Source organism: Mytilus californianus, unplaced genomic scaffold (assembly GCF_021869535.1).
Source record: "Mytilus californianus isolate M0D057914Y unplaced genomic scaffold, xbMytCali1.0.p SCAF_1, whole genome shotgun sequence".
Taxonomy (NCBI): Eukaryota; Metazoa; Mollusca; class Bivalvia; order Mytilida; family Mytilidae; genus Mytilus; species Mytilus californianus.
In genome coordinates this window covers 107,254,432-107,279,467 of record NW_026262581.1, presented here as the reverse complement: position 1 = coordinate 107,279,467, position 25,036 = coordinate 107,254,432, and the positions used below count along the sequence as shown (strand labels likewise).

Below are 25,036 nucleotides of genomic sequence, written 5' to 3'. Positions count from 1 at the left end.
GAAACTTGTTAACCCGTTAATCAGCTTTAACTACTTTCAAAAGCGGCTTGAAACCGAATCATATATCATCATTAGTTTGTGATGTTGTTTAAAATAAATTGATCGACTGATCGATCGTGTGTTTTAAACGGGTATGTAACGTAAGAAAATCTAGAAACAAGCGTGCTGAAACGGGTGCGGGATTTTCTCGCTGTGTTGAAGACCCTTTGGTGGCCTTCGGCTGTTTTCTGCTCTTTGGTCGGGTTGTTGTCTCTTTGACACATTCACAATTTCCATTCTCAATTTTATGTTCAACAACAAAGATAAGAAAAAAATACAGCTAAGATGTTTTTTTTTCCTCTGGAAATTCCTCTTATTAAACTGTTACCAATCTGTAGACTGTTCCTTTGTTTCTTAAATAGAGTTAAAACTTTACCCATTCCCAATGAAAATGTCACTGTCAAGACCTGAGAACCTAACACTGGTTTTCCAGTGTCCTGAGTGTCTCTGTGTTATTGATCTATCGAGATTGACTTAGTAATGAAATTCATCTCTTCAATTAAAACGATGACAGTGATGAGACACTTGCCATACAGTACTTGAATTCACTCTATATGAATTGTATCCGAACTTCATCTGTTTCATTAAAATTTATGAATTCAAAAATATCAAAGAAAGAAAACATATAATATTTGCATAATAAACTTTTTTTTTCATTCGTGTTCATTCAGGAGCTCGATCTATGTCTCAAGTAACAGAAAACATTATTTTTGCCTTGCACGACAGTTATTTTTTTTATTATGTGCGATATCAGAGTCTAATTTAGAAAGAACACCTTTTCATTACTTTAATCATTACCGAAAAAATCTAATGGATATTCTTTCTATATTGTTCACTTTTTATGTTGTAAAGTGCATTTTAAAGCTGTTAAATGAATATGGTAATTTTAATCATGAATTTGTCCGTCTTTCATCCTTGTGTCTTTGCATAACTTTCCAGACAGATTCTACTTCGTCAAAATTATCTCCCCATTACGCCAGTTCATTTTTACAATCGTAAAAATGGAAGCCATTGTAGGGATGACGCGCTGCCAATTTAGCTCTTGAAAACCGATAAATTTATCCGCATAGCACCATTACGATCCTTATATGCCAGTTGTATTTTAAAAGACAAATGTATCTACTAGCTAACGAGCACCAGTTAATGTACCTGTCTGCATTCAGTCAACTTAAAACTATTGTCTGATCGGTTGTCAGGTGAAATTTTCGAAAATTCATAAACATTTAAAAAAATTTAATTCAATATTTCGTGGAAGGGCAGACTAAAAATTTTCAGTGGTTGAAGACTGTAAACCCTAGATATCACACACAAAAAATTTAGTTTTTTCGAAGATATGCATTTTTAAGATCCAACTTAAAAGTCTGTCGTCAAGTACTTTTAGTAAAAATTTGCCATTCGAACACACCTACTCTGCTTTTATGATTCATTTAGAAAGGTATTTCACTTGACCTATATATTTCATTTTTTTAGTACTGTGAATTTTCGATGTTATAAAGTCAACCTGTAGCCTTGATATATAAAAATGATAGAATCTGAAGCGAGATGATGTATCAAATACTTTTGCTTTTTACGTTTACAAGACAAAATATTCAACTCAAACACGCCCTAACATAAAAAGGTGCACTCGATTTTCTCTTTTCGATGCAATTGTTACCCATTTTTTGGATTCTTTTCTTGAGTCACATAATGGATGGGCAGAAACGAAAATTAAGGAACAAATAGATTGATATGTTCTCCGTCCGTGGTAAATTTTTTTGAAAAATCGGAGGTTATGCATTTTTTGGATCCAACTTAATAGACACCCATGTCGTCGACTTGATATCTAATTGTTCTGCTTAATTATGTAATAGATAAATTGAAAACTTATGCAAATTGTGTTTTTATGATAAAATATTTCGTAATTTAGCAAAAAACTGTCATTTTATTTGTTTCTATTAACTTTTAAAATGTGTGTTACTACAGTAAACATTACAGTAAGCATTTATCGCCTTCTCTAACAAAGAGCTTCGATTCTTTTGTTCTATTTCAACTGGGTTTCCGCCTGTTTCAATCGATTATCATTAAAGATTAAATTGAAGCATTCTCATAGTCTTTATGTTCAAACCTTATGTCATATTACTCTTTTCTATTTTATTTTAGTTTTTCAAAAGATAGAAAATTCAAATCAATTTTAAGATTTAATCAGTCAGTATGCATTCACTATGTTCAACTTTTCAAATCGTTTTCAAATTAAACGAACTCTTCAAAATGAATGAATTAAATTTGAAAGTAATATCAAAAAGGTATTCAAAGCATTTAGTAGGTCCATTTGTGCAATCTTTCGGCTGTTTGTGAGATAAATTATGTCCGGTAACTATTCTTTAACTCCTATGCAAATGCCAAAATAGCATACTGTACAGTGATTTATTGCACCTGTATTTTATTTTCTTGTTTGTATAACACGAAAGGTGGTGTCAAAATGAGTCGATGCTTATATCATTCTTATTCTGTTCTTCATGCATATTCCACTTTTCCAGTATGTAGTGCTTGTGTTTTGTTTCTGATTTGAGGGCCCCTTAGGACAAATCTAAGCACAAATCAAAATATGAATAATGTAATATCTGTAATACGTTTATCTAGCAACTCAGTTCTTCCTTTACTTCTTTTTTTTTATTATAAAGCGTGGTCTCTACGGGTATTTTCAATATGAGATTGGAGCCTCGGTTGCCGATTTGTCTAAGTAGTCGAACTACTGCATCACTAGCCTGTCAACACAATGGGAAATCTAGTGACAAAATATTACCTCCCCTGTAAACACTGAAAACTAGATCTTTTCAATGTTTGTCCCATTTTAGCACAGGCGGATACCCAGTTGAAATTAAACAAAAGAAATGGAACTCTTTGTTAGAGAAGGTAAAAAAGGCCAAATAGGTATATTTGAATTGTTTATATCTGTTTCTATGGGCTTTAAAAGTTTAATGAAGGTGCATAATTTAGGATTTTGTGCATCTTATATACGTGTTTTTACTTGAATTATAGTATGGAGCTTCGAGATATTTGTAAACTTTTAAACTATAGACACATTTTCATAAAATAGTCGATTGTGGTAAGTGCAAATACATGTGGATCTTTTTTGTGCATAAGCATAAATTCGGCCGAATAAAAATCCACAGAAAGATAGTGGATTGATCTTTTCAAAACATTAAGTTGCATCTCTATCCCCGGCGATAGTATTTGTGGAAAAAATCCTAAAAATGGGCAATAATTTCACCGAATAGAGAAAGTCGAGTTCATCTTTTTGTGTTCGGGCGTGTTTGAGTTGTCTTTTCTGTCTTGGAAACGTATAGAGCAAAAATATTTGATACATCATCTCGCTTCAGATTCTATTATTTTCTATATGTTTAGGCTACAGGATGATTTAATAACATTTAAAATTCACAGTTCTAAAAAATGAAATATATGGGTCGAGTGAAATACCTTTCTAATGAGTCATAACAACAGAGTAGGTGTGTTCGAATAACAAATTTTTACTAAAAGTACTTGACGACAGACTTTACAACTGGATCTTAAAAATGCATAACTTCAAAAAAACTAAATTTTTTGTGTGTGTTATTTAGGGTTATTAGTCTTCAACCTTTGAAAATGTTTAGTCTGCCCTTCCACGAAATATTAATATTAGAATTTTTTTTTAAAGTTTTTGAACTTTCGAAAATTCCCCCTGACAACCGATCAAACAATAGTTTTAAGTTGACTAATTGTGCAGAAAAGTACATTAAATGATGCTCAATAGCTAGTAGATACATTTGTCTTTTAAAATACAACTGGCATATAAGGATTGTAATGGTGCTAGGTGGATAAATATATCGGTTTTCAAGAGCTAAATTGAAAGCTCGTCATCCCTACAATGGCTTCCATTTTTACGATTGTAAAAATTAGCTGACGTAATGGGGAGATAATTTTGACGAAGTAGAATCCTTACTGAGCAAGGACGCTATCAATTATAAACTCACGGGAAAACATTCTGGTAAATAATAAAAAAAAATAAGTTGAAATAAAAACAAAACTTCCATGTATTGTTATCATTTCCCTCCTTAAATAAAAAAAACGACGAGTACAGCAGACTAAATGAGCTTGGTGTAAAATTGGTTTAAATGTTGCTATGTGAATAAATTCCTGGATTACCAACTTCAATTAACTTTTTTTACTGGCTGTATACCTCTCTGGGACATGCTAATTATCCGTATATAAATATAAAATGACTGAATAATAGCCAACGATAAATCTTACGGGACGATGGATCATATAAATATGATACTGTACACTACAAAATATAATATATAACCAGTCTCAAAGGGTACAACATCACCAAAAAATGACAATAAACGAACAAATGTAACTATAAATATTTCGGATAACAGATATCCTTCATCAGTATGAGCACGATGTAAAATGAGTCAGATCAATCTATTCTGATTATTAGACTATAGCAATCTTGAATTCTATACAATAAAAAAAGTGAAACAGTTTTACCCGAACATCATATGTAGAGACGCTAATAAATTTTTAAAATTTCCTAAAACGACTCAAAGACATGCCTAAAATAAAAATAGTAATTAGAGATATGAACTGGCACAACTCTAAAATTCCAAAATGACGTCAGTCAAGATGTTACAACAACTGCGTGTAAATACATTCCCAAAAAACAGCACTGGTCGATATAAGCTGGTAAAATATGTCAAACAGAGGCTGCGTATTTATCATCCCAAATAAATAGCAGTTTTATAATGAAAAGAAAAAATAATAGTAAATTTGGGCTAAGGTTAAATAATTGGACGTGGATGCGTACTTGTACATCCCTACCAAATGAAAAGAACCCTGGTATTTAAACTAGTAAAATTCAAAAAATTCCAAAAGAATCCTTAAAACTGTAAGAGTTAAGTAAGGAAGCCGGAGTAACTGGAAACAAATGATGTCAGGAAAATGAGTGATGGTAGGGAAAATGAGTGACTCATTCTATGTTTTTTTCATTTATGCCCTCTGGGGAAACTGTCCTTAGCTTTCTTATCCAAAACCTTTCCCGAGCAAGTCTTTCGGCCCTTGACCAACCCTCGTTGTGGTCTATGATTGTGATTGTAAGGTTTTTGAGATCAGCTTGGGCGTGCCAAGGTGATCTCAAATGACGACTTACGGGAAGGTCGGGCTTGCAGGTGTAGTCACTTCGATGACCATTCATGCGTTTGTTGAATGGCTGTTCTGTCTCGCCAATATACTGCATGCCACATCGACACTGAAGAAGGTATACAACATTCTGTGTTTTGCAAGTTACATTACAAAATATAGTGTACACAGACCCAATGGAGTGGCAAGAAAATGTTTGAGTATTCAGTATGTGTTGGCAAGTCAGACATCGTCTGTTACCACACGACTTGCACCATCCTGCAGTTGAACAGCTTTTATTAGAGGAGACGTCAGCTCTCACAAATAAGTCTTTCAGACTTGCTGGTCTCAGAAAAGCTAAAGCTAAGACAGGAGGATTGGGAAAGATCTTGGACAATTTTGGGTGCTTGGCAATAGTTTGCCAATTGGCACGGATCAAACGTGAAAGGTTAGTAAAGGCGGGATTGTATGTTAAAACAAACGGAACTATTTTGCTGCGCCTCTGTTTGACATATTTTACCAGCTTATATAGACCAGTGCTGTTTTTTGGGAATGTATTTACACGCAGTTGTTGTAACATCTTAACTGACGTCATTTTGGAATTTTAGAGTTGTGCCAGTTCATATCTCTAATTACTATTTTCATTTTAGGCATGTCTTTGGGTCGTTTTTTGGAAATTTAAAAAATTTATTAGCGTCTCTACATATGATGTTCGGGTGAAACTGTTTCACTTTTTTTATTGTATAGAATTCAAGATTGCTATAGTTTAATAATCAGAATAGATTGATCTGATTCATTTTACATCTTGCTCATACTGATGAAGGATATCTGTTATCCGAAATATTTATAGTTACATTTGTTCGTTTATTGTCATTTTTGGTGATGTTGTACCCTTTTAGACTGGTTATATATTATATTTTGTAGTGTACAGTATCATATTCATATGATCCATCGCCCCGTAAGATTTATCGTTGGCTATTTTTCAGTCATTTTATATATATCCAAAAGACCAAAAAAGTGAAAAAGTATATTTTAACAAAACGCATTTGACTAACAGGTCGAACAACAAATGTTCTTTAACCCTGCTGACTGCCATTGGCGATTGCCAAATAAACGGATCACCGATGTAATTAATGGGTCTTAATTATAAATTTAATACTAAACAGAAAACAATAAACTTGCGGAAAAGATGGTATACCGCAAACAAAAGGTGCAAAGGTTTTTGTACACCATATCAGGATTTCGACAATTAATGTCTCTTCAGTGATGTTAGGAATCGAAACGGTATTTGGAAAGCCATACAATTTACCTCAATTTAAGAAAATGTTGTTTGTGCTGTATTTAGACCCCTCTAACAAGACATTTGTTTTACATGCACACGTATAAAAATTGCGGTTTTTATCCAACGCAATCATAGGTTTGAACGTTGTTTTCAATTTAGACTTGTTTATATTTTTTCGTTTGGGCTTGTTTTATATTTGTCTTTGGGTTTATACGATCCGTTCATCCTATTTTGACTCCTCAAAATTAAAGAGTCTATCCTAAATTGAGGTAAATTGTATGGCTTTCCAAATACCGTTTTGATTCCTAACATCACCGAAGAGACATTAATTGTCGAAATCCGGATATGGTGTACAAAAACCTTTGCACCATTTGTTTGCGGTATACCATCTTTTGCGCAAGTTTATTGTTTTCTGTTTAGTTTTAAATTTATAGTTAAGACCCATTTATTACATCGGTGATCCGTTTATTTGGCAATCGCGATCTATTCAATAGATCGAGAAGACCGCAAATACATGTACAAAAATCGAGACGACCTTTTCTTAAAATTGTATAAAAAATAATAATAAGATGCCTACTTTAAAAGAATATTTATCTTTAATTTTTTAACCTGCACAGACAGACTTTTATATTGTTATATTCATGAAAAGACAATATTCCTATATTGAATGTTCATGTGACAAGAGCAGACCGGTGTACTCGAAAACTTAGAATGTGAAAAATAAGTATATTTTGGGAAATTGTTACATTCTACGGACTTTGTGGAACACTCCAAAATTGGTGACCCAAAAGATCTTTAGATTTGGTATGTACATTTTTTCCAATTTTTTTTATCAATATGCAGCAAAGATTGGCATTTTTTAGATTTCAGTTTCACAAGCTTCTATTGCAATTATCTCGATAAATACTGAACATAAAACATCGTGTATTTGCATGTATATTTCCAATAACACAGTTAAACAAATAATTTCTTTAAAATGTAGAATTGTTATTTAGAAATAACTTTTGATCAGTGTCGTCACTGGCATTGTTTCATTATTGATTTTCTCGACTCTATCATAAGAAGAGGTAATTTTCTTTTGTTCTTTTTCACTAGATTTCCCACTGAACACTGAGGTTGTGAGTTCGAATCCCGCACGTTGCAGGTGCGCTCGACTCCAATCTTTATTGACTAGGATTGTCAGTATTCCTACCGAAAGTCGGTGGTTCTCTCTAGGCACTCTGGCTTCCTCCACCAATAAAAACTACAAAATAGCACAATAGTGCTGAAAGTGGCATTTAACACCAATCATTCAATCAATCAGTGTGAGATTTATATGCAGTATATCTTTACTCTACAAGGTACTATTGTTGTACATATACATGCTGTATTTGTTTATTTGTTTGTTTTTTGTTAATTTTTTAAGAGTTCGTAATTTAAAATTCTGAAATGGAGGGTCACTTGTGTGTACATTTGTTAAAGAAAGACACTTTTCATCCTACTATAATTATGTGCGATATGAATCCAATATTTCTTGTTTACCTTAAGTATGTCTTTAACATCTATCTTATAAGATGCGTCGTCATAACCATACTTTTCGTATTTCGTTATTCTGATTTTGGCAACTGAAAAAAAATATATATTAAACAACTGTAAATATTGTAAGAAGGAATGATTAAAAAAATTAAAACACCGTAGTATTCAAAATTTATCTATGGCAACTACATATACCAAACAGATATAAAATGTGTTGTAATTCATATTTGGATATTAAAGTCATAAGCATGGCATAATTGGGATTATTATTTAAACGTTTTGCATTTCCATAGGTAGACCGATATTTTTATCGAACCAATATGTATGACTTTCCATGTCAATTCGGTCAACATCAGAAAGAAGTTTAAAATGGAGTATTTGAAATCATTGGTCAGAATTTGGTCTTCTATTCCAAACAATTTAACGTGTTATACACCATATTTCACAAAACGTTGTAAAAGAAAACAATAATGCATATATATAGATTATAACATGGCCTTTTTCATATCAGACCCCTTATCAGCCCTAGGTCATGTTATCAGCCCGAGAGCCGACAGGCTCGAGGGATGATTTTGACCATGGGCTGATAAGGGGTCTGATATGAAAAACGATATGTTATGTTCTTTTTATCATATACTTCAGCAGAAGACATACAGACAAAACTATTTTTAAAACTTTGAAACAATGCATTTATTGTAATATTTGTTTTGTATTTTTTAATAATATATTTTTCTGATTATTAATATTTTCTTTTTCTCCAACTTTGTTATGTTTTACTAAAAAAAAACGTACCAAGCAGTTGATAACAAAAGTCATATCACACGGCTAAGGTAATTCTTCAAATTTAATGAATAAATATATGTACAAATAAGTTTTAACATGGGGTACAATTATACCATTATTTTCTATAAGTATATGATAAACTGATTTATTCATTTTCATATTTTATTCACTTGTCCCCAATCTTGCGTCAATTGTTGTGTGTGTGTTTTTCTTCGGAAACTACATACTAACTTGAAATTAAATGTGTTTACATTAATTCGTATGGTGCTAGTGCGATAATCGGTCAAGAAATTAAAGTTTTCTTTTCAGTTTTCTCAAATACTTATTTTTAACTCGTAAATATTGTAATTTTGTTTTAACTAACCTACTTAAGCTATTTCAGCCGGTGGATTTAAAACCTTTCATGAAAATAGCAGTTTTACTACGGTTGTTCGTCCTATCTGTAGATTTTGTGCTCGTTTTGTTTATAATTGCATGATGAGAGGATACACAAATTGCATATGTGGTATTGTTCAAGTTCATCTTATTTGACCAATAGGAGCTTTTGGATTTGGCAAAAAAATCACGGAAATAACATTCGACTGCTAAAATTGTTGACATTCTTGGTAATATTGTCCTGATAGTTGCTATATGATATTGTAAAGAGCAGTCATATATTGTATGCATTTTATTTTATGGTTGGTATACTTTTGATCTATTATGATCAGGCTGGAACATAATATATTGTCAGCATACATTCCCAGGATCAGGGGATTTTGGCCTTAGAATTTTATGAGTCTTACTTACAATTTCATGAAAATGACACTTTTCTACTTTGCTATCAGTCCTAACAATCCTTGGTCATCATAATAAATGGGATTTTTGTTCTCTATCATCTATTTTATAATGATTAACTACATCTAATGCATATATCTATAAACGCTAGTATAGTTAGTTTCAGGGGTTTCAAAATGGATTAGATGTTTTTAAGAGGCTCAAGAGAGTGCATATTACATGTTCTTTTCATTTTTAATATCTTTTTTAGTAACATGATTTGGTAAAAATCTCCATATAATTTAGTTAGACTTTGTATTGGATTGGTATGACAAATATTTTTCTAGTACTGTAAGTGTGTGTTCATTTTGATGTGTTCGATGCTCTTTATTAAAATTTGATGCTAAACATACTCCATTGAACCTCTTGCTAAGAAATTCATTGATACGCATGTTTAGTATGTCTAACAAAGTATCATTAACACGCCACTCTTTTACCTATTTTACACATTACTAGTTTATAAATATATGTATTTAGTTCAATAGATAAATAAATAAAAGTAGTGCATCATTTCAAACGTTATGTTAGTCAATTATTCGATTGACATTTTTCAATACGTATCGTTTTCCTGCAATAAAATGATTTACTATGTTGATTTTTTTTAATCTGATCTGAGGGTATGGATGTTTAACGGTGATTAGTAAGACCCTCACGCTATAACTGTACACTACAGTAATTACGGGTACGTCATTTCCCAAACGTTACAGAATAACGTCTCTGAATATTGACGAGACAATTCTATGCACAGCAGGGCAATATCGTTGAAATTAAAGAAAATGTACGGAGTCCTGTATATCATATTTATGATTTGATTACATCTGCTTCATGGTCATTAGAAAATTATTGCTGCCTTATAGTTTAGAAATTCTTAGTCATTTAAAAATAAATATATATTGAATGTATCTGTTTGCATTGTAGTTACAAACATAATTTCAAGACATCATTAGATAAAGGCAACAGTAGTATACCGCTGTTCGAAACTCATAAATCGATATCAGATATCATTAGATAATTTCTCTAAAAGTCAATAATTCAGGATATCAATAATGGTGGTTGATAAAAGAACTGGCGTCATTGGGTAATTAATTTTTACAAGATGCAATCAATTGACGTTTCGAGTTTTCCAAGGTAACGGACTTGAAACGAACTGAGAGGGGAAAAACAACAATTATACTTCAACTCTGTTATTAATGTTATGATGTTTTGCCATTATTTGAAAGAAAAGAAAAAAATCTTACCGACGAATCCAGATGCTTCAAAAAGAGGAAGAGAGAGGATATACTGCTTAATCTTTTGTTTTCTTTGTACAGTCTTTTTTGTTGTTGTCTAATTTTTAATTTTGGTCACAACAAACAGCCAGCTGCACTTATGAGGTAGTGAGCGAGGACAGAAGATAAATTGTCGAATATGGCAATCCTTTCAAATTCAAATAAAAAATTATCGACAGAATATATAGATGTGAAAAAATAATAATTAAAACAATATCAATGGGTGACAAATTATAAGCGATAAATGTAACATACCAACTGGAGATCTGCAGTAGACAATTTGTGGATGGGTAAACTCGCATCTTTGTAAACAGTCAGCAGTCGGGGGCAACCATGAGGTCGGCTGGTTCGTTCCATATCCATATTCATATCCATATCCATATGAAATCACGTTGGATAACCACAGTCCTACCAAAATCCACATATCGCTACTAAAGAATGTGATGATGATACAAATTCTCCACCGATGAACGGAATTTAGAGTGGAAGGTTTCGGAAACTGTAATTGAATGTTAATAATCCGCAATATTACAAAAAATTCAGCTGTTACTAAATAGGAAATTGATAGGATTATGCCTGGAAGATTAATGAAACAAATGTAAACATGGGCAACCTATTTATGTACAAAACGGTTTCATCACTCCCTCTTTAATCAATTTTCTCATTTTCTTGATCCTTAGTTAATAAAATCCTTCAAAATAATTTTTGAATATATAATTTATTTCACGTGCGTTTGTATTTGTGTGTTCTTTTTATCTTTTTTCGTATACTTTTAGAATACTTGAATGGTTTCACTCAAAAGTTAGAAGATGTTGTAGTATGATTGCCAATGCGTCAACTCTTCACCAGAGACCAAATGACGTAGAAGATTAGCAAATCTAGGTCATCGTGCCTTCAATAATGAGCAGAACCCATACTGAATAGCAAGCTCTTTGTTTGAGCTTGTGTCTCAGATAGAGCACACCATTCTTAAATATATGATTGTAAAATATGAAGTCACTCTCCAAAATATCGTATGCAAAATATAGATTGAATGACCTGTTGTACGAGATCTACGTAGTAAAGTATTTTTTCGAGTTATTACTTAATGTAACACCAGAAATTAAACTGGCATCAAACGACTGAAGAACAAAAATCGTTAGAATATGCTTATTGGTTGCTTAATTTTCATAATACACATAAAACTTTGAATGTAAAATACAATTGAAAAAAAAATATAGTTTTTTTTTAAATTATAAAGTGTAACCTTTGAAGGAATGGGTGTCAGCATTAGTCATTGTAGCTTTATGCAGACATTTAAAAATTGATTACTGGGTGGTCACTAACTTTTTTTCTAACATTTTCACACTTTTTCAGCGACTCCCTTAAAATTAGAAATAGAAAAATACAACTACAGAAATAATTCGACTTTCCGGCGAAAATGATATGACCACAACATGATAGCACTAATTGATATATAAAATGGGAAATCTGGTAGATTGGTCAATAAATTGATTGATACATTATTGTTGGTCTTAAACTGCACCAGAACACACGTTTATGTCTCGGCGAAACGACTAAACTGAGACGACACAGCTTGATCTTTGGATTACCGTTTTTTACTCATATCTACATGCAATAGGTTGGGAAAATGCATTGAATCTGATGATTCAAATCAGTGTTATTCGACGTGCTCCTTGTTGACGGAAGCTAAACGTTGTACGGGTGTTGAAACCCAATATTTTAGAATGGAAAGAAGTGAATCTAGTTGAATACATGTATATAAATAACTTATGGTTCATTCAAACAAATAGTTGTAAAAGTGACCCCTCCCCCTACCAAAGTAATACTTCAATCATTAATGATTGTATACAACTAATTAGTTAAGAGCCTGTTTAAGCTTTTGTCGTCTCATAGACCATGAAAGGTGACTTGTGAATATTATTATTGGTAATTTTATTATGTTGAACTCCACGTTTACCACATATCTTTCTAAGAAACTTCAAAAGAAGCAAACACAATTCGAAATTCGGGATTAAATACTGTATATGAGGTTTGGAATTCGAAACTCATATGTCTGAATTCGAATTTCGGGAAGTATCATATTATTACTTCCAAGATCAGATTGCAGATATTTTTTTTGGTTAACAACTATACTATAGTCAAGAAATAAGGTTTAAAAATAACGATTTGCCCTAAAACTATAACAAGAAAATTAATTATGTATAAGAGCATTGCAATTGCTGCGGTATTCTGGATCAACCTTAACCAGAAATGGTGAGAGCAAAGGTTTTATGAAGCTGAACATATTTAATACATAAAGAGTTTATTCAGATAAAAAGAAAATGAAAATGATGATGTTTTTATAAGGCTTTTTAATGCTTTAAATTACACTTACAATCAAAACTATGTAGGAAATTATCCTTCTTATAATTTCTTGCGTGTGCTTGCATTCCAATAATTTAATGGCGCAAATTGACAACAATAATACTTAACCCACCTTATTAATTTGTTATATTTTTATCTGACTTGTATTTTCGGCATTATTCCTTCGTTTTGATAAATATGCTTTCAGTTATACTTTTCCTTTAATAACAATTTCCGCTGACCATTCATCTATATAAGAGACTCTTTAAGTTGATATTGTTGAATTATTTTTGTTTTCTATCTGAATTCTGAATGATTATAACTTGATTTTTAGAAATATCTATGGCGGAAAATTAGATCCACTATCGCCCTTGTTAGAATTTTTGAAGGATGTTGGTTATTTATTTACACTGTCTGACTCCAATGTTTACAAATGTTCTGGTATTTCGTGCAATAGTACTGTGTAGTTATTTTTTTTTTACTTTTGTTTGTCTTTTCGTTTTTTTCTTTTTTGTCAGGGTATAGTCTGCTCTTCTTTGACTCGAGGATTTTTCCCCCTTGGTATCTTAAACCTCACTTTCAAATCAGTGTACGTTTTGGTTTAAAACATAATGATAAAACATGAAAATCACGTCGAAAAGTCAAAATAAGCGATTTCCTCCTGAAAACTGACAACCACAAGCATTTTATACCTAAGTAAGGCATTTGGATACTTTACACTTTATTTTATAATTTTCGATGTGTCAATTGAAGTGATGTGCATTTCGATATGACTGTCGCACCTTTTCATTTTCATAAATTTCAGCAATAAGTAATAAATTTAGACCTTTCAAGGATATAATGACCTAATACTTGCAGTTGAAGCAAATGAAACAGTATTGATTTAAGTTTCATCATTTCGCTTTTTAAAATACTCGTAACAGTTTTTTAAAGCACAACAATGATAATGATTAATAAGTAAACAGATTTGATATTAGTGTAGCACCAGATTCATTTATAATACATTTCTGGGATAAAGTGAATATGCGTCTTTTAAGACGTATCAAAAGCTTTGAGTATACGCATTCTCCTGTTCAAAAGTATTTAATATAATTTTAAGCCAATTGCTTTAAATAAATATGAATATTGCAAGTAGTTTATGTATGTTTCAAACAAACAATGTTTTATTTTGCGGAAATATTTTTTATTCAAGCTGATTACACTTTTGTTACCGCATCGACTTTATATATTGGATTAGAACAAAAAGTATTTATTTCATTCATAGTAGATGCACTTAAGCGAATAGAACCCGTTTGCGAATAAAGTTATTATTTGTAATGATAGGGATTGCCTTTTTGGCAAAATGCCATTTTCAGTATTTCAGTGAGCCATTATTTATTTTTGTAAAAGAGGAGAAGGTATGATTACAACCAATATTGTAGCAAAATATCGTTTGGGATAAGCCTTGACTCCTATCTAATGAGGTTATTTTTGGCAATTTTCAAATATGAGCCACAGTCTTATCCTAAAAGACAGTTCATCATAATGAACTTCTGTTATCTATTCAAGGATGAGGGTAGAATCATTCCCTAAAAATATCTTGTTGGTCATAGTTTTGAGTTTTTACCGGTCATAGTTTTGAGTTTTTACCGTTACATGCCATTCGTCATCTGTAATGTAAAATGTTCTCACGAATAGCAAATTGAGTTCCAAGCAATATTTACCTGGATACCTGAATGCATATGATCGCCTATGTTAATATGAAACACAACTGATCTACCTAATTGGTACTGTATCAGGATGTGAATGAATGAATGAATGATTTTATTCTCATAAACTAGTACATAGCTACAGAGAAAATAACAGTTCATATATAATACATATTGTGTTTCGCATGTGTGAAAATAAATAACAATATAATAATATTACAGTTCCTCTAACCAGGAGGACAGACTTTCAATGATATGTATCGTATAAATCTACACAATTTTTCTAGTTCAACAACATTTTCAGATGAGAATATATGATTAAATTTAATAATGTTAGCATTTTTGTTACAATAATGTGGTAAATATTTTTCTCTTTCTATGTTGAAAATATTGCATGACATTATGTAGTGAAATTCATCGCCAATATCTGTAGAGCTGCAGAGGTGACAAGACCTTTCCGATCTCGGAATAGTTTGCCACCTTCCCGTCTCCACTGGCAAACGATGATTTCCGCATCTAAATTTACACAAAGTATATAAAAAATTAAAAGGCAAAATCGATAAATACTTTTCAAATTTAAATTCGGTCTTGTAAATTCTATAACATACACTTTTCGAGGATTGGTGTAAATCTGCAAACCAGTTTTGTCGAAATTGGTCTTTTAGCTTTTGCTCAATACTTAATTTTATCCATTTTTTGTTAAAATAATCTTGGCAATGCCATACATTTGACATGCCACATTCATCAAATATTTTCTTAATAAATAACATCCATTTATTCCCAATACCATAATTGTTACAATTAATGTATAACAGTTTATAAAGTATACAGGATAATTTTTCTTCATTTGTATTATCAAGAAGGCGACACCAAAAGTTGATCATTCGTAGTTTAGCATATAAAGAAATAGGGTATCTCCCAAGTTCTCCATAAATCATAAAACTTGGAGTCGAGTTTTTAAGTTTTAAAATGTGCTTACAGAATTTCAAATGCACTCGCTCAAGTATATCAAAATTTTCGTATCCCCAAATTTCAGCCCCGTATAGAAGAATGGATACAACAGCTTTATCAAACATATGTAATATTCTAGTCCAAATATGAACCCCTTTTAGAATTATATTTGGTAGTAGACATAGGAATGAAGCAGTACGCACTCTTTACTGTTGGTACTAAGTGGTAAATCAAAATAACATCTCTCCTTTAGAAGCGACAGAAGTAAATAAGGCTTAATGTGTTGACTATATAGTTGTCACGTTTTAGAATTACTTGTTCGATTTTTTTTCAAAACTAATTCAATGCCATCAACAATCTTAGCGGCGTCATTATTAGTAAGATAGTCCTTACTTTATCCCGTTTCTCTCTTACGCCCGATAATTTCATCCAAGAAAGTGTAAGAAACAGTTGCATAAGGAATTATTTCAATATCCCTCGAGTGAATCAAATGGACATATTTATTAATATGAAATTGAAATTGATAGTAAATAATCATGGCCTACTAAAGCACCTGTTATGTGCGTGTCGTTTATGAAGACGTCAAGTCATTAATTTATTTTTAAGTTCAAACTTTCTTGTACAATCATCACATATTTTTACTTTTCTGTATCAGGCTATCTCAAAGAGAAAAGTTTATAGTTACTTTCAAAATTCTTTTAAAAATTATCATTTTTTTAAAATTATCTATCATACAAAAAAAATACATTGTGTCATTCATATACATTATGATTTATGTATTTTTATAAATAAGTTGGAAATTGTTATAAAAAAAGAGTTATTTATGTCTATATTACAAATAATGATATGTGGTTAGATTTCCAATTAGACAACTATCCACCAATGTACGTAACTTTAGTTCACCGTACGACCTCCAACAAAGAGCAAAACCCATACCGTAAAGTAAATCATAAAAGGCCCCAGGCATGACAAAATGTGAAACAATTCAAATGAAAAATTCTAGATTTATGCTTCAACAAAGAAGAAAAAAGAAAACATGGCAGGCAGAAAATTTTATTTTTAAGATAAGACTAACAATGTGATTCAAGGAATTCTGAAAACTTGGAAATTATAGACTGTTCATAAAGATATAAAACTTTCGATATTATTTCTCTTTTGACTGTGTGGAAAATATACTTTGTTTGTTGATATGATAAAGTGTTGAAATTGGATAATTTTCAGTCAGTCTTTCCGCACTTTAGAAACTATTTAATGGCCATAATCCGTTTATACAATTGTAAATACACTCTCATTTTTCTTAGATAAAAATTATATTATGCTATATTAGCATAATTTAAGGAGCGTAATAGTCTTTATTGTAATTTTACGGAAGAATAAAGTATGCTTTCTTTCTGCTATTATTTTCTTTTGTATTTTGTATCGTGCCAATAATGCAAATACTTCTAATGATGGTTCTACTTAAAGGTCAAGTAAATGGGCTATGTCACAGATTTTTTTTTAAATTTGCATACGACTTTTACATGTTGAACTCTAACTGAAAATCATAAAATTGATTCATTAAACTGTTATACTTACTTTTTTGTAAGATTGTTGAATGAAAATCCTTAAAATACGTCAATATTTGTATAGAATGTATATAAGATCTATCCAAAACTTTGTCAATATTATTTTTAAAAAAATTCCCTCTAAACTTAAAAATTGACAATTTTGATGTTTTGCCAGATAAATTTCCGTTTAAAAGATGTAAAATAATTTTAGCTGCACTGTCGTTTTTCGACGTTTTTCTAGCAACACTGTTACTGATATGGTGAATACATCAAAAACACAGTCGGTGCCCTTATGAATATTTATATCAATACTAGTAATACGGAAATTAATGTAGCAACAACATATCATTTTTTTGTATAAGCTTTTGAGATTTGATGATTTTCAGACAATTTTAAGAACGTTTCAACCTCTTATTTTTATTCAAAATAAAATAAAAAACTGATAATAATAACTGATAAAAACACATTCCGTGATGCACGTCCCAAGTCACAATACTACAAATTTCCATTCAGTAGTTGTCGGACGGTGACTTATAGTTGCTTGAATTAACGATATTTGGACTCTTTTGAATAGTTGTCTCATTGACAATCATACCACATTCCTTATTTCATATTCGGTTAAATGAACAACCTTTTATTAGGCGACATTGATACCAAAACATTAACCAAAAAAAGGGTCAAATCTCGGGCAATACGATATTTCCTACTCTCGACAGCTAAATTCTAAATATTTAAAACGCTCGGCGAGCCTCGCGTATTAAATTTGAAGATTTAACTGTCGAAAGTGGAGAAATATCGTATCACATTCTATGCAGTTGTAGAATCTATATTTATCAACGGAAAATTTCAGTCAGAAATGTATTAACTTAGTATTGAATTATGTCATTTTCAGACGAATGATACCATCGGGCAATAACAGTCCACAAACAGCGTTATAGACCAAGTCCTTGGCAATAGAAATAGAACTTGATGCGTCCGAAGCATTTTTCTGAAAGAAATTTCGTCAGAAATGATGAAAACCAAAAATGTAAAGCCAATGCAGTATAAATACTTGAAGAGTTATGTGATCAAATGATGACATTAAGGTCAAGTTACAGTAATTGGGATATGTCACAAATGTTCACCTATTTTGAAAGAATTCAATCAGTAACATTTCAGACAATAAAAGAGATAAATGCATTATATTTTCGACATTCAGTTATAGTTCAACGAACCACCATAGTTGTATAAAAAATTTGACCAAAATCTATGATATAGCCCATTTACTGTTCATTGACCTTAACAAACTATCTACGTTCAAATTTGCCTTAAATATATCAACAAAAATTGGCGGAGGAACTTATGGGATGAGTTCGGGAAATGTTCTTTTTTTTTTCATTTTCGGGTATAAAAAATAACAACATCATTGTTTTAGTAACACAGATCAATTTGTATCTGCCGTACCACGGTAGGTATAGTGTCCGGCTGAGATCGTGTTTTTCCGAGTGAATAGGTACACTTTTTTCGAGTGCAGATCAGGTTTTTTCGAGTGATATTAAATGCGATGAGATCAATTTACTGTTATTTCGCGGATATAATAGTTTTATTCATGACTGTTCATCTTATTCTGAATACTAAATATGTTTTGAGCAGAAACGACGCACTATTTCCTTCTAATTCACTAACAATTCATTGTCCATTCAATGTTTTACATTGTCCGTGTTTTTTTCGAGACAAACATTTAAAACGTAGGGGTTTTAAACAAATTGTCAGGGTTTTTTCAAAGAAAATGAATAAGAAAGAATTAAGGCATTCTTGGGCTTAAAAACTAACTTTTTCTTGTTTGTAACTGTAGTTTAGCGATATTTATAACAAAGCATATTACTATGTTGATCAAATGTAACCCTTTTCAATTTAATGATAATTTTCTGTTCAGAAATCATTTTAACATAACCTTGCAGTATTAAGATATATTAGAAATTACTGGATTCTTTGTAAAACTGCCTTTAAAACCGACAACAGGGGACTCATAATCTTTATACACGACCGCAAAAAAATTTTGCGGTCGTATATTGGTATCACGTTGTCGTCGTCGTCGTCGTCGTCGTCGTCGTCCGAAGACACTTGGTTTCAAGACAATAACTTTAGTATTAGTTAATAGAAATCTATGAAATTTGAACACAAGGTTTATAACCACAGAAGGAAGGTTGGGATTGATTTTGGGAGTTATGGTCCTAACAGTTTAGGAATATGGGGCCAAAAAAGGGGCCCACATAAGCATTTTTCTAGTTTTCAGACAATAACTTACGGAACGGTGTATGGATCTCTCTGAAATTGTACAAGAAGTTTCCATATCACAAAGGGATGGTTAGAATTGGCTTTGGGGGGTAATGGCTCAAACTGTTTAGGAATTAGGGGCAAAAAAGGGGAAAAAACAAGGGTTTCCTTGTTAATGGACAATCACTTTTAAGTACAATGTTAAATTTGGATTACCTCCCTTACACTGCTTTAAAATTATGTATAAAGAAATTTTGTATAATTGATATATTATTTTTAGACATGATTATATATGTCATTTTCTATTTTAAGACTTTTATGATGTATTTAAATGGGTAAGTATGGTTGAAAACTCCATAGGGAATTTGAATTGAGATAATGACCATATCTTGAGGGAAATATTTTGGGAAAAAGGGGAGGGGGGAGATGAAACAAAATTGGGGGTGGGGGGGGTTAATAAGAAATTGTGGGGGGACATTTTTTTTTTCTCATTACAGATTTCAGAAATTAAAAAGAAAATTTCTTCAAATATTATTTTTTTTTAAAAGGGTGGGGGTGAAAAAAAAAATGTTTTGCCAAAAAAAAGGGGGAAAGGTTAATTTTTTTTTGGGGGGGAGGGGGGATTCGCAACAGCATAGTGTATTGCATAAAAGCAAAAAATTTAACATAAATTCAAATCATATAACCAATTCTAAGTTATTCTGTGTCAGAAACCTATTATGTGTCAAACACTTAATTTCAATCCAAATTCAGACCTGTATCAAGCACGAATATTGTGTTCATTTTTGCCCCAACTGTTCAGGGTTGGACCTCTGCGGTCGTATCCAGCTTCGCTCGGCGAAGCAATTTATTCGATATCATTTCATACTACAATATTTATTACAGTAAATAATAGTTTATGATTGATATATATTACAGTGGAGAAACCTTGAGTTTTAAATATAGGGTTAAGAAAACAAAAGAACAGACGTTATAAATTCAGTAAAATACAATATACCACAAATAATCTACTTAGAGAGGCCTATTGAGGATGAGTAAAGTCATTTGTAACTGATTTTCAGTTTTTTCTTATTTTGTGATGTAACACCACTGTTCAAAGTTCAGGGGAGGTTTGAGCGCTCACAGACATGTTTAACCTCGCCACATTCTGTATGTGCCTGTCTCAAGTCAAGAGCCTGTAATTCAGTGGTTGTTGGTTCATGTCCTTCATATTTGTTTTTTTTTCACTTGGTATTGCATTACTTAGGTCGTTAGTTTTCTCGTTTTAATTGTTTCATTTTTTTCATGTTGGGGTCTATTAGAGCTGACTATAAGGTATATGGTTTTCTCATTGTTGAAGGCCGTACAGTGACCTATATCTACTTTTATCTTCGTCATTTGAACTCGTGTGGATAGTTGGCTCATTGGCATTCATACCACATTTCCTTTTCTTTATATATATGTCTGTGCTCACATTAATAATGTTTACAACACGAATATTTACTGTATGATATCCATAGATATAGGAAGATGTGGTATGAGTGCCAATGAGACAACTCTCCATCCAAGTTACAATTTATAAATGTTTGGTTGAATCGACATCGATATACGTATGTTCCAACATATTTACATGGGCGTGGACATGTTTGATCTATCCAAATACACCAATGCCGGTGTCCATGCAATTTATAAGATGTGGCAAACAATAATATATACAAGTATACTATGCTTTTTACGAATGTACGTGTTACGTACTATAGTATTATCAAACTGGTTAAATGCATTGGTTTCGTGCTTTAAAAAGTACTTTAGTTGAACCTTTTAATTGTTTTTTAAACGTTATCGCATTGACATATAACATTTTAAATCATTGAAATTTTTTATTAATCACTCGATCAAAACTTGGACCGCACTCAAAAAGCCAGGACTGCTCTCGAAAAAACACTGACATATAAAAATGAATTTATTCTAAAAATGTCCTTCTCAATGCAATAACAAGAATTTTTATAAAGTGTCTTTATATCTTAGGATATATAGATTCCAAATTTACATTTCCTTTGACATCTGCATTGGTACTTATATTAATAGCTTTATTCTATATTTTGGAAAAAAAAGAATTGTAAAGCTAAATTAAACTTTTATAACACAAAATAATGTAAGGGTGATGATTTCCTTTTATCACCAATACTAACTTACCTTGTATGATCTTGCATGTTAAGTTTAAGCATCTATTTCACGTCTTACAAAAAAAGAATTCTGTTTGTTTACATTTGTGATCATATTCACTCGAAAAAACGTGGTCATACTAAAACAAAAACGATCAAATAACTCTAAAAACACGATCCCAGCCGGACACTATACCTACTGTGTGTACCGATAGCCAGTAATAGGTAGTAAATCTAAAGAAAAATAATGTATTAAGTATTCCTTGGGATCGTGCTTTATAAAGTCATATGTTTTTAAGAATGACCGAAACCCTTACTTAAATACATAATTCGATAAAACAAACTAAGCAGTTATTTCAATAGTTATCCCTATCATGGCCAAATTTAGCTGATTGTTTATTATTACATATATGTTTAAAATCAATTGACCAACCTTGTAGTCTAGTTACGGTCCTTAGGATACCAACATTGACAAGGTTTTTAAAAGTATGATTAGTTACATATTTTTGAATCTTTGTGAAATATTTGGTGTTTTTTTTCTGTGTGAAAAGTTACAAGCTACTTATAATTTTCTTTCTAGTTAACAAGTGTGGACACAGACTTTTATTGTCTGAAGGGCGAATTTTCATAAAGACTTGTGCAGGGATGAATTCTTTCTTTTACGATCTTTTGTAAAATCTCGCAGTTGCATTAAATGCACAACCGGAGTATATAAATATATAATAATGATACAGAATAACAATATGACATAATAATACAATACATACATACAGGGTACCAGCAAAGATTTTTGCCACTCCAAAATAGAAAATTCTGTTGTGTTGATGGTTGGGTGAATTTGGACACTGTTTTAAATTGAAATAGTAAAACAGATTCCTTATGAAGTCATAAAACAATTACAATGGCGGCCAACCCTTAGGAAAAACCCTTGAAAAATACCATGACTGATGTAGTTCTGCAAATATGTTGCATATTTGCTTTTTTCATGCCTAGTTTTCTTTCCAGTTAACTATATTCGGCCTAATTTTAGCCATTGGTATGAAATCAGCACCTGATAACGACTCTTTCCATGTTCGTTATCTGTAGATATTTCTTAGTTACGTAAAGCTGATATTTCTATATAATTGTTTTAGAAGTAACAGTTCTTGTTTGAGTTTTGTTCTAATGGATCTATATTTGCCCTAAAAGTCAACATGACCTCACTCAAATGATTATTATGTATCAGGTTCAGTCAAATTGTTTTGAGATTTTGTTTTTAATTGTGCTATAAGCAATTACAGATCGTACATATTTGTTTTACAATTTCTCCTTCTTATTACTAAACAACGTCCTTGAATCATAAAAGTGACAGTTTTAGCCTTCTTGACAGATTTAATGCGTGTTATAGTAGTGAGTAGGTTCATATTCAGGACTTAGATGGTTGCAATTTGTTTCCTATGGTTACAAAAGTGACGTCTAGTAATTTGCTTTGGTGTGAATCAAAATCATTGACTATAACTAACATGATGCAATATGATCAACACAACGAATGTCACAAGAGGAGCAGAACAGTTGTGATGTACGTCCTTTGACATATGAATTTGACTTTCTTTTGTTATTTGAAAACCACACTTGCCGTTTTGATTTTATTTTTTGTGAGGTTATTGTTGCTCAGTCTTTAGTGTTCTATGTAGTGTTAGGCTATGTTTGCTTTCCATCTTTTTTTTTTTATCTCTTACGATTTTTGTATTGACCTTTTGGTATTTTCTGTCTTTTTTTATGACATTTATTTCATACGACGTGTTTGTTTTCTAATAGTGTAATTGGATGAACGTCGTTCATATAAGTCGAATATAGCTTGTTTTTGTATTCAGTGTAATTAACTGGACTTTTCTATATTCTTTGGCATATCCGATATTTTATATAACTCCACGTTTATAATTAAAAACATCATACTCTCTATGCTCTTCGTACAGCAATTGCGTTCTGTAAATTCCCTTTTAATGCAAAGTACCTTACCCTTTCTAGTAACCTCGGAAAACACAGTCAATATTATGTAAATGACAGATGAATTATAACAGTTTTTTTTGTAATTCTAGTTTAATGTTCGTAAACCACATAAAAAAACAATATCCAAAACCATTCGATAGCAGGTCAATTTTTTCAGAGAGAGTTGTAACTAATATTTTGCACATTTTTAAAATTTAGCAGCTGTGAAATAGTGTAACATTAGTAAAAGACAAACTTTGTCATTCACTCTACACAAAAATATCTTTACAATCCCGTGAAAGAAAATCGTGGAGTAAATCAAAGTTAAGCATATTTACATCTTTCTATATTTCTATGTTGAAACATCTTCTATATTTTTAATATTTAGTTGTGCTGACAGTATTTATCTGCGACACAAAAATGTCTCTGATTCATTTTGCAATTATCAATGCACAAAGAACGAATTTATGGATGAGCGAAATAAAATATATTTTTATAAAGCCAATTGAAGAATTGCACCAATTACAAAGTTTCAAACTGATGCCCTTTTTAGATTTTTGTTTCGTTCTACAAAGATAAAATTCTTATGAAAATGTTCATACCAATAAATCTTACAAAACTTAAGTAGAAGAGCAACTAATTATAAGTGAGAAGATGTGGTATGAGTGCCAATGAGACAACTCTCCATCCAAGTCACAATGTGTAAAAAGTAAACAATTATGGGTCAACGTACGGCCTTCAACACGCAGCCTTGGCTCACACCAAACAGCAAGCTATAAAGGGCCCCAAAATGACTAGTAAAAAACAATTCAAATATGAAAACCAACGGTCTAATCTATATAAAAAAAACGAGGAACGAGAAACACTTATGAACCACACCAACAAACGACAACCACTGAACAACAGGCTCCTGACTTAGGACAGGCGCAAACAAATGCAGCGGGTTTAAACGTTTTAACGTTTTAAGCATTCATAAATAATTATTGATTTTTCCTTCGTATAAAGTTCTGAAAGGAGTGGGTATGATAAGATACGTAAATCGTTCCATGCATTATATTTGTAATATTTACATACCTGTAAAAGTATGATGAATTTTCTCCCAGAATTTTGTATATAAATTGTTTTCCCAATGGATTCCACAAGTAATAAAAAAAAGTTAAATTACAACAATATTATAAAATTATTATTTTCTTTCTCTGATATCGAGAAACATAAATATTTATGAGGGCTTAACGAAAGAAGATTTATAACTTATGTGTGAATGACCCCTCATTTGCAGTGTAACTAAGCTGATTTCACG

General features: G+C 31.5%; 1 protein-coding gene across 1 annotated transcript in view; it reads right to left on the bottom strand.

Annotated features, from left to right (window-relative positions):
* Window positions 1-24,911, bottom strand: part of LOC127729299 (uncharacterized) — a 31,944-nt gene extending 7,033 nt beyond the window's left edge. The window contains exons 1-3 of the mRNA XM_052237041.1: window positions 24,811-24,911; window positions 11,092-11,335; window positions 7,979-8,061 (exon numbers count right to left, since the gene is read on the bottom strand). Of these exons, the coding sequence (XP_052093001.1) occupies window positions 7,979-8,061; window positions 11,092-11,260 (252 nt within the window). The 5' untranslated portion in view covers window positions 11,261-11,335; window positions 24,811-24,911. The remainder of the gene's footprint in view (window positions 1-7,978; window positions 8,062-11,091; window positions 11,336-24,810) is intronic.
* Between the last annotated feature and the right edge of the window lie 125 nt (window positions 24,912-25,036).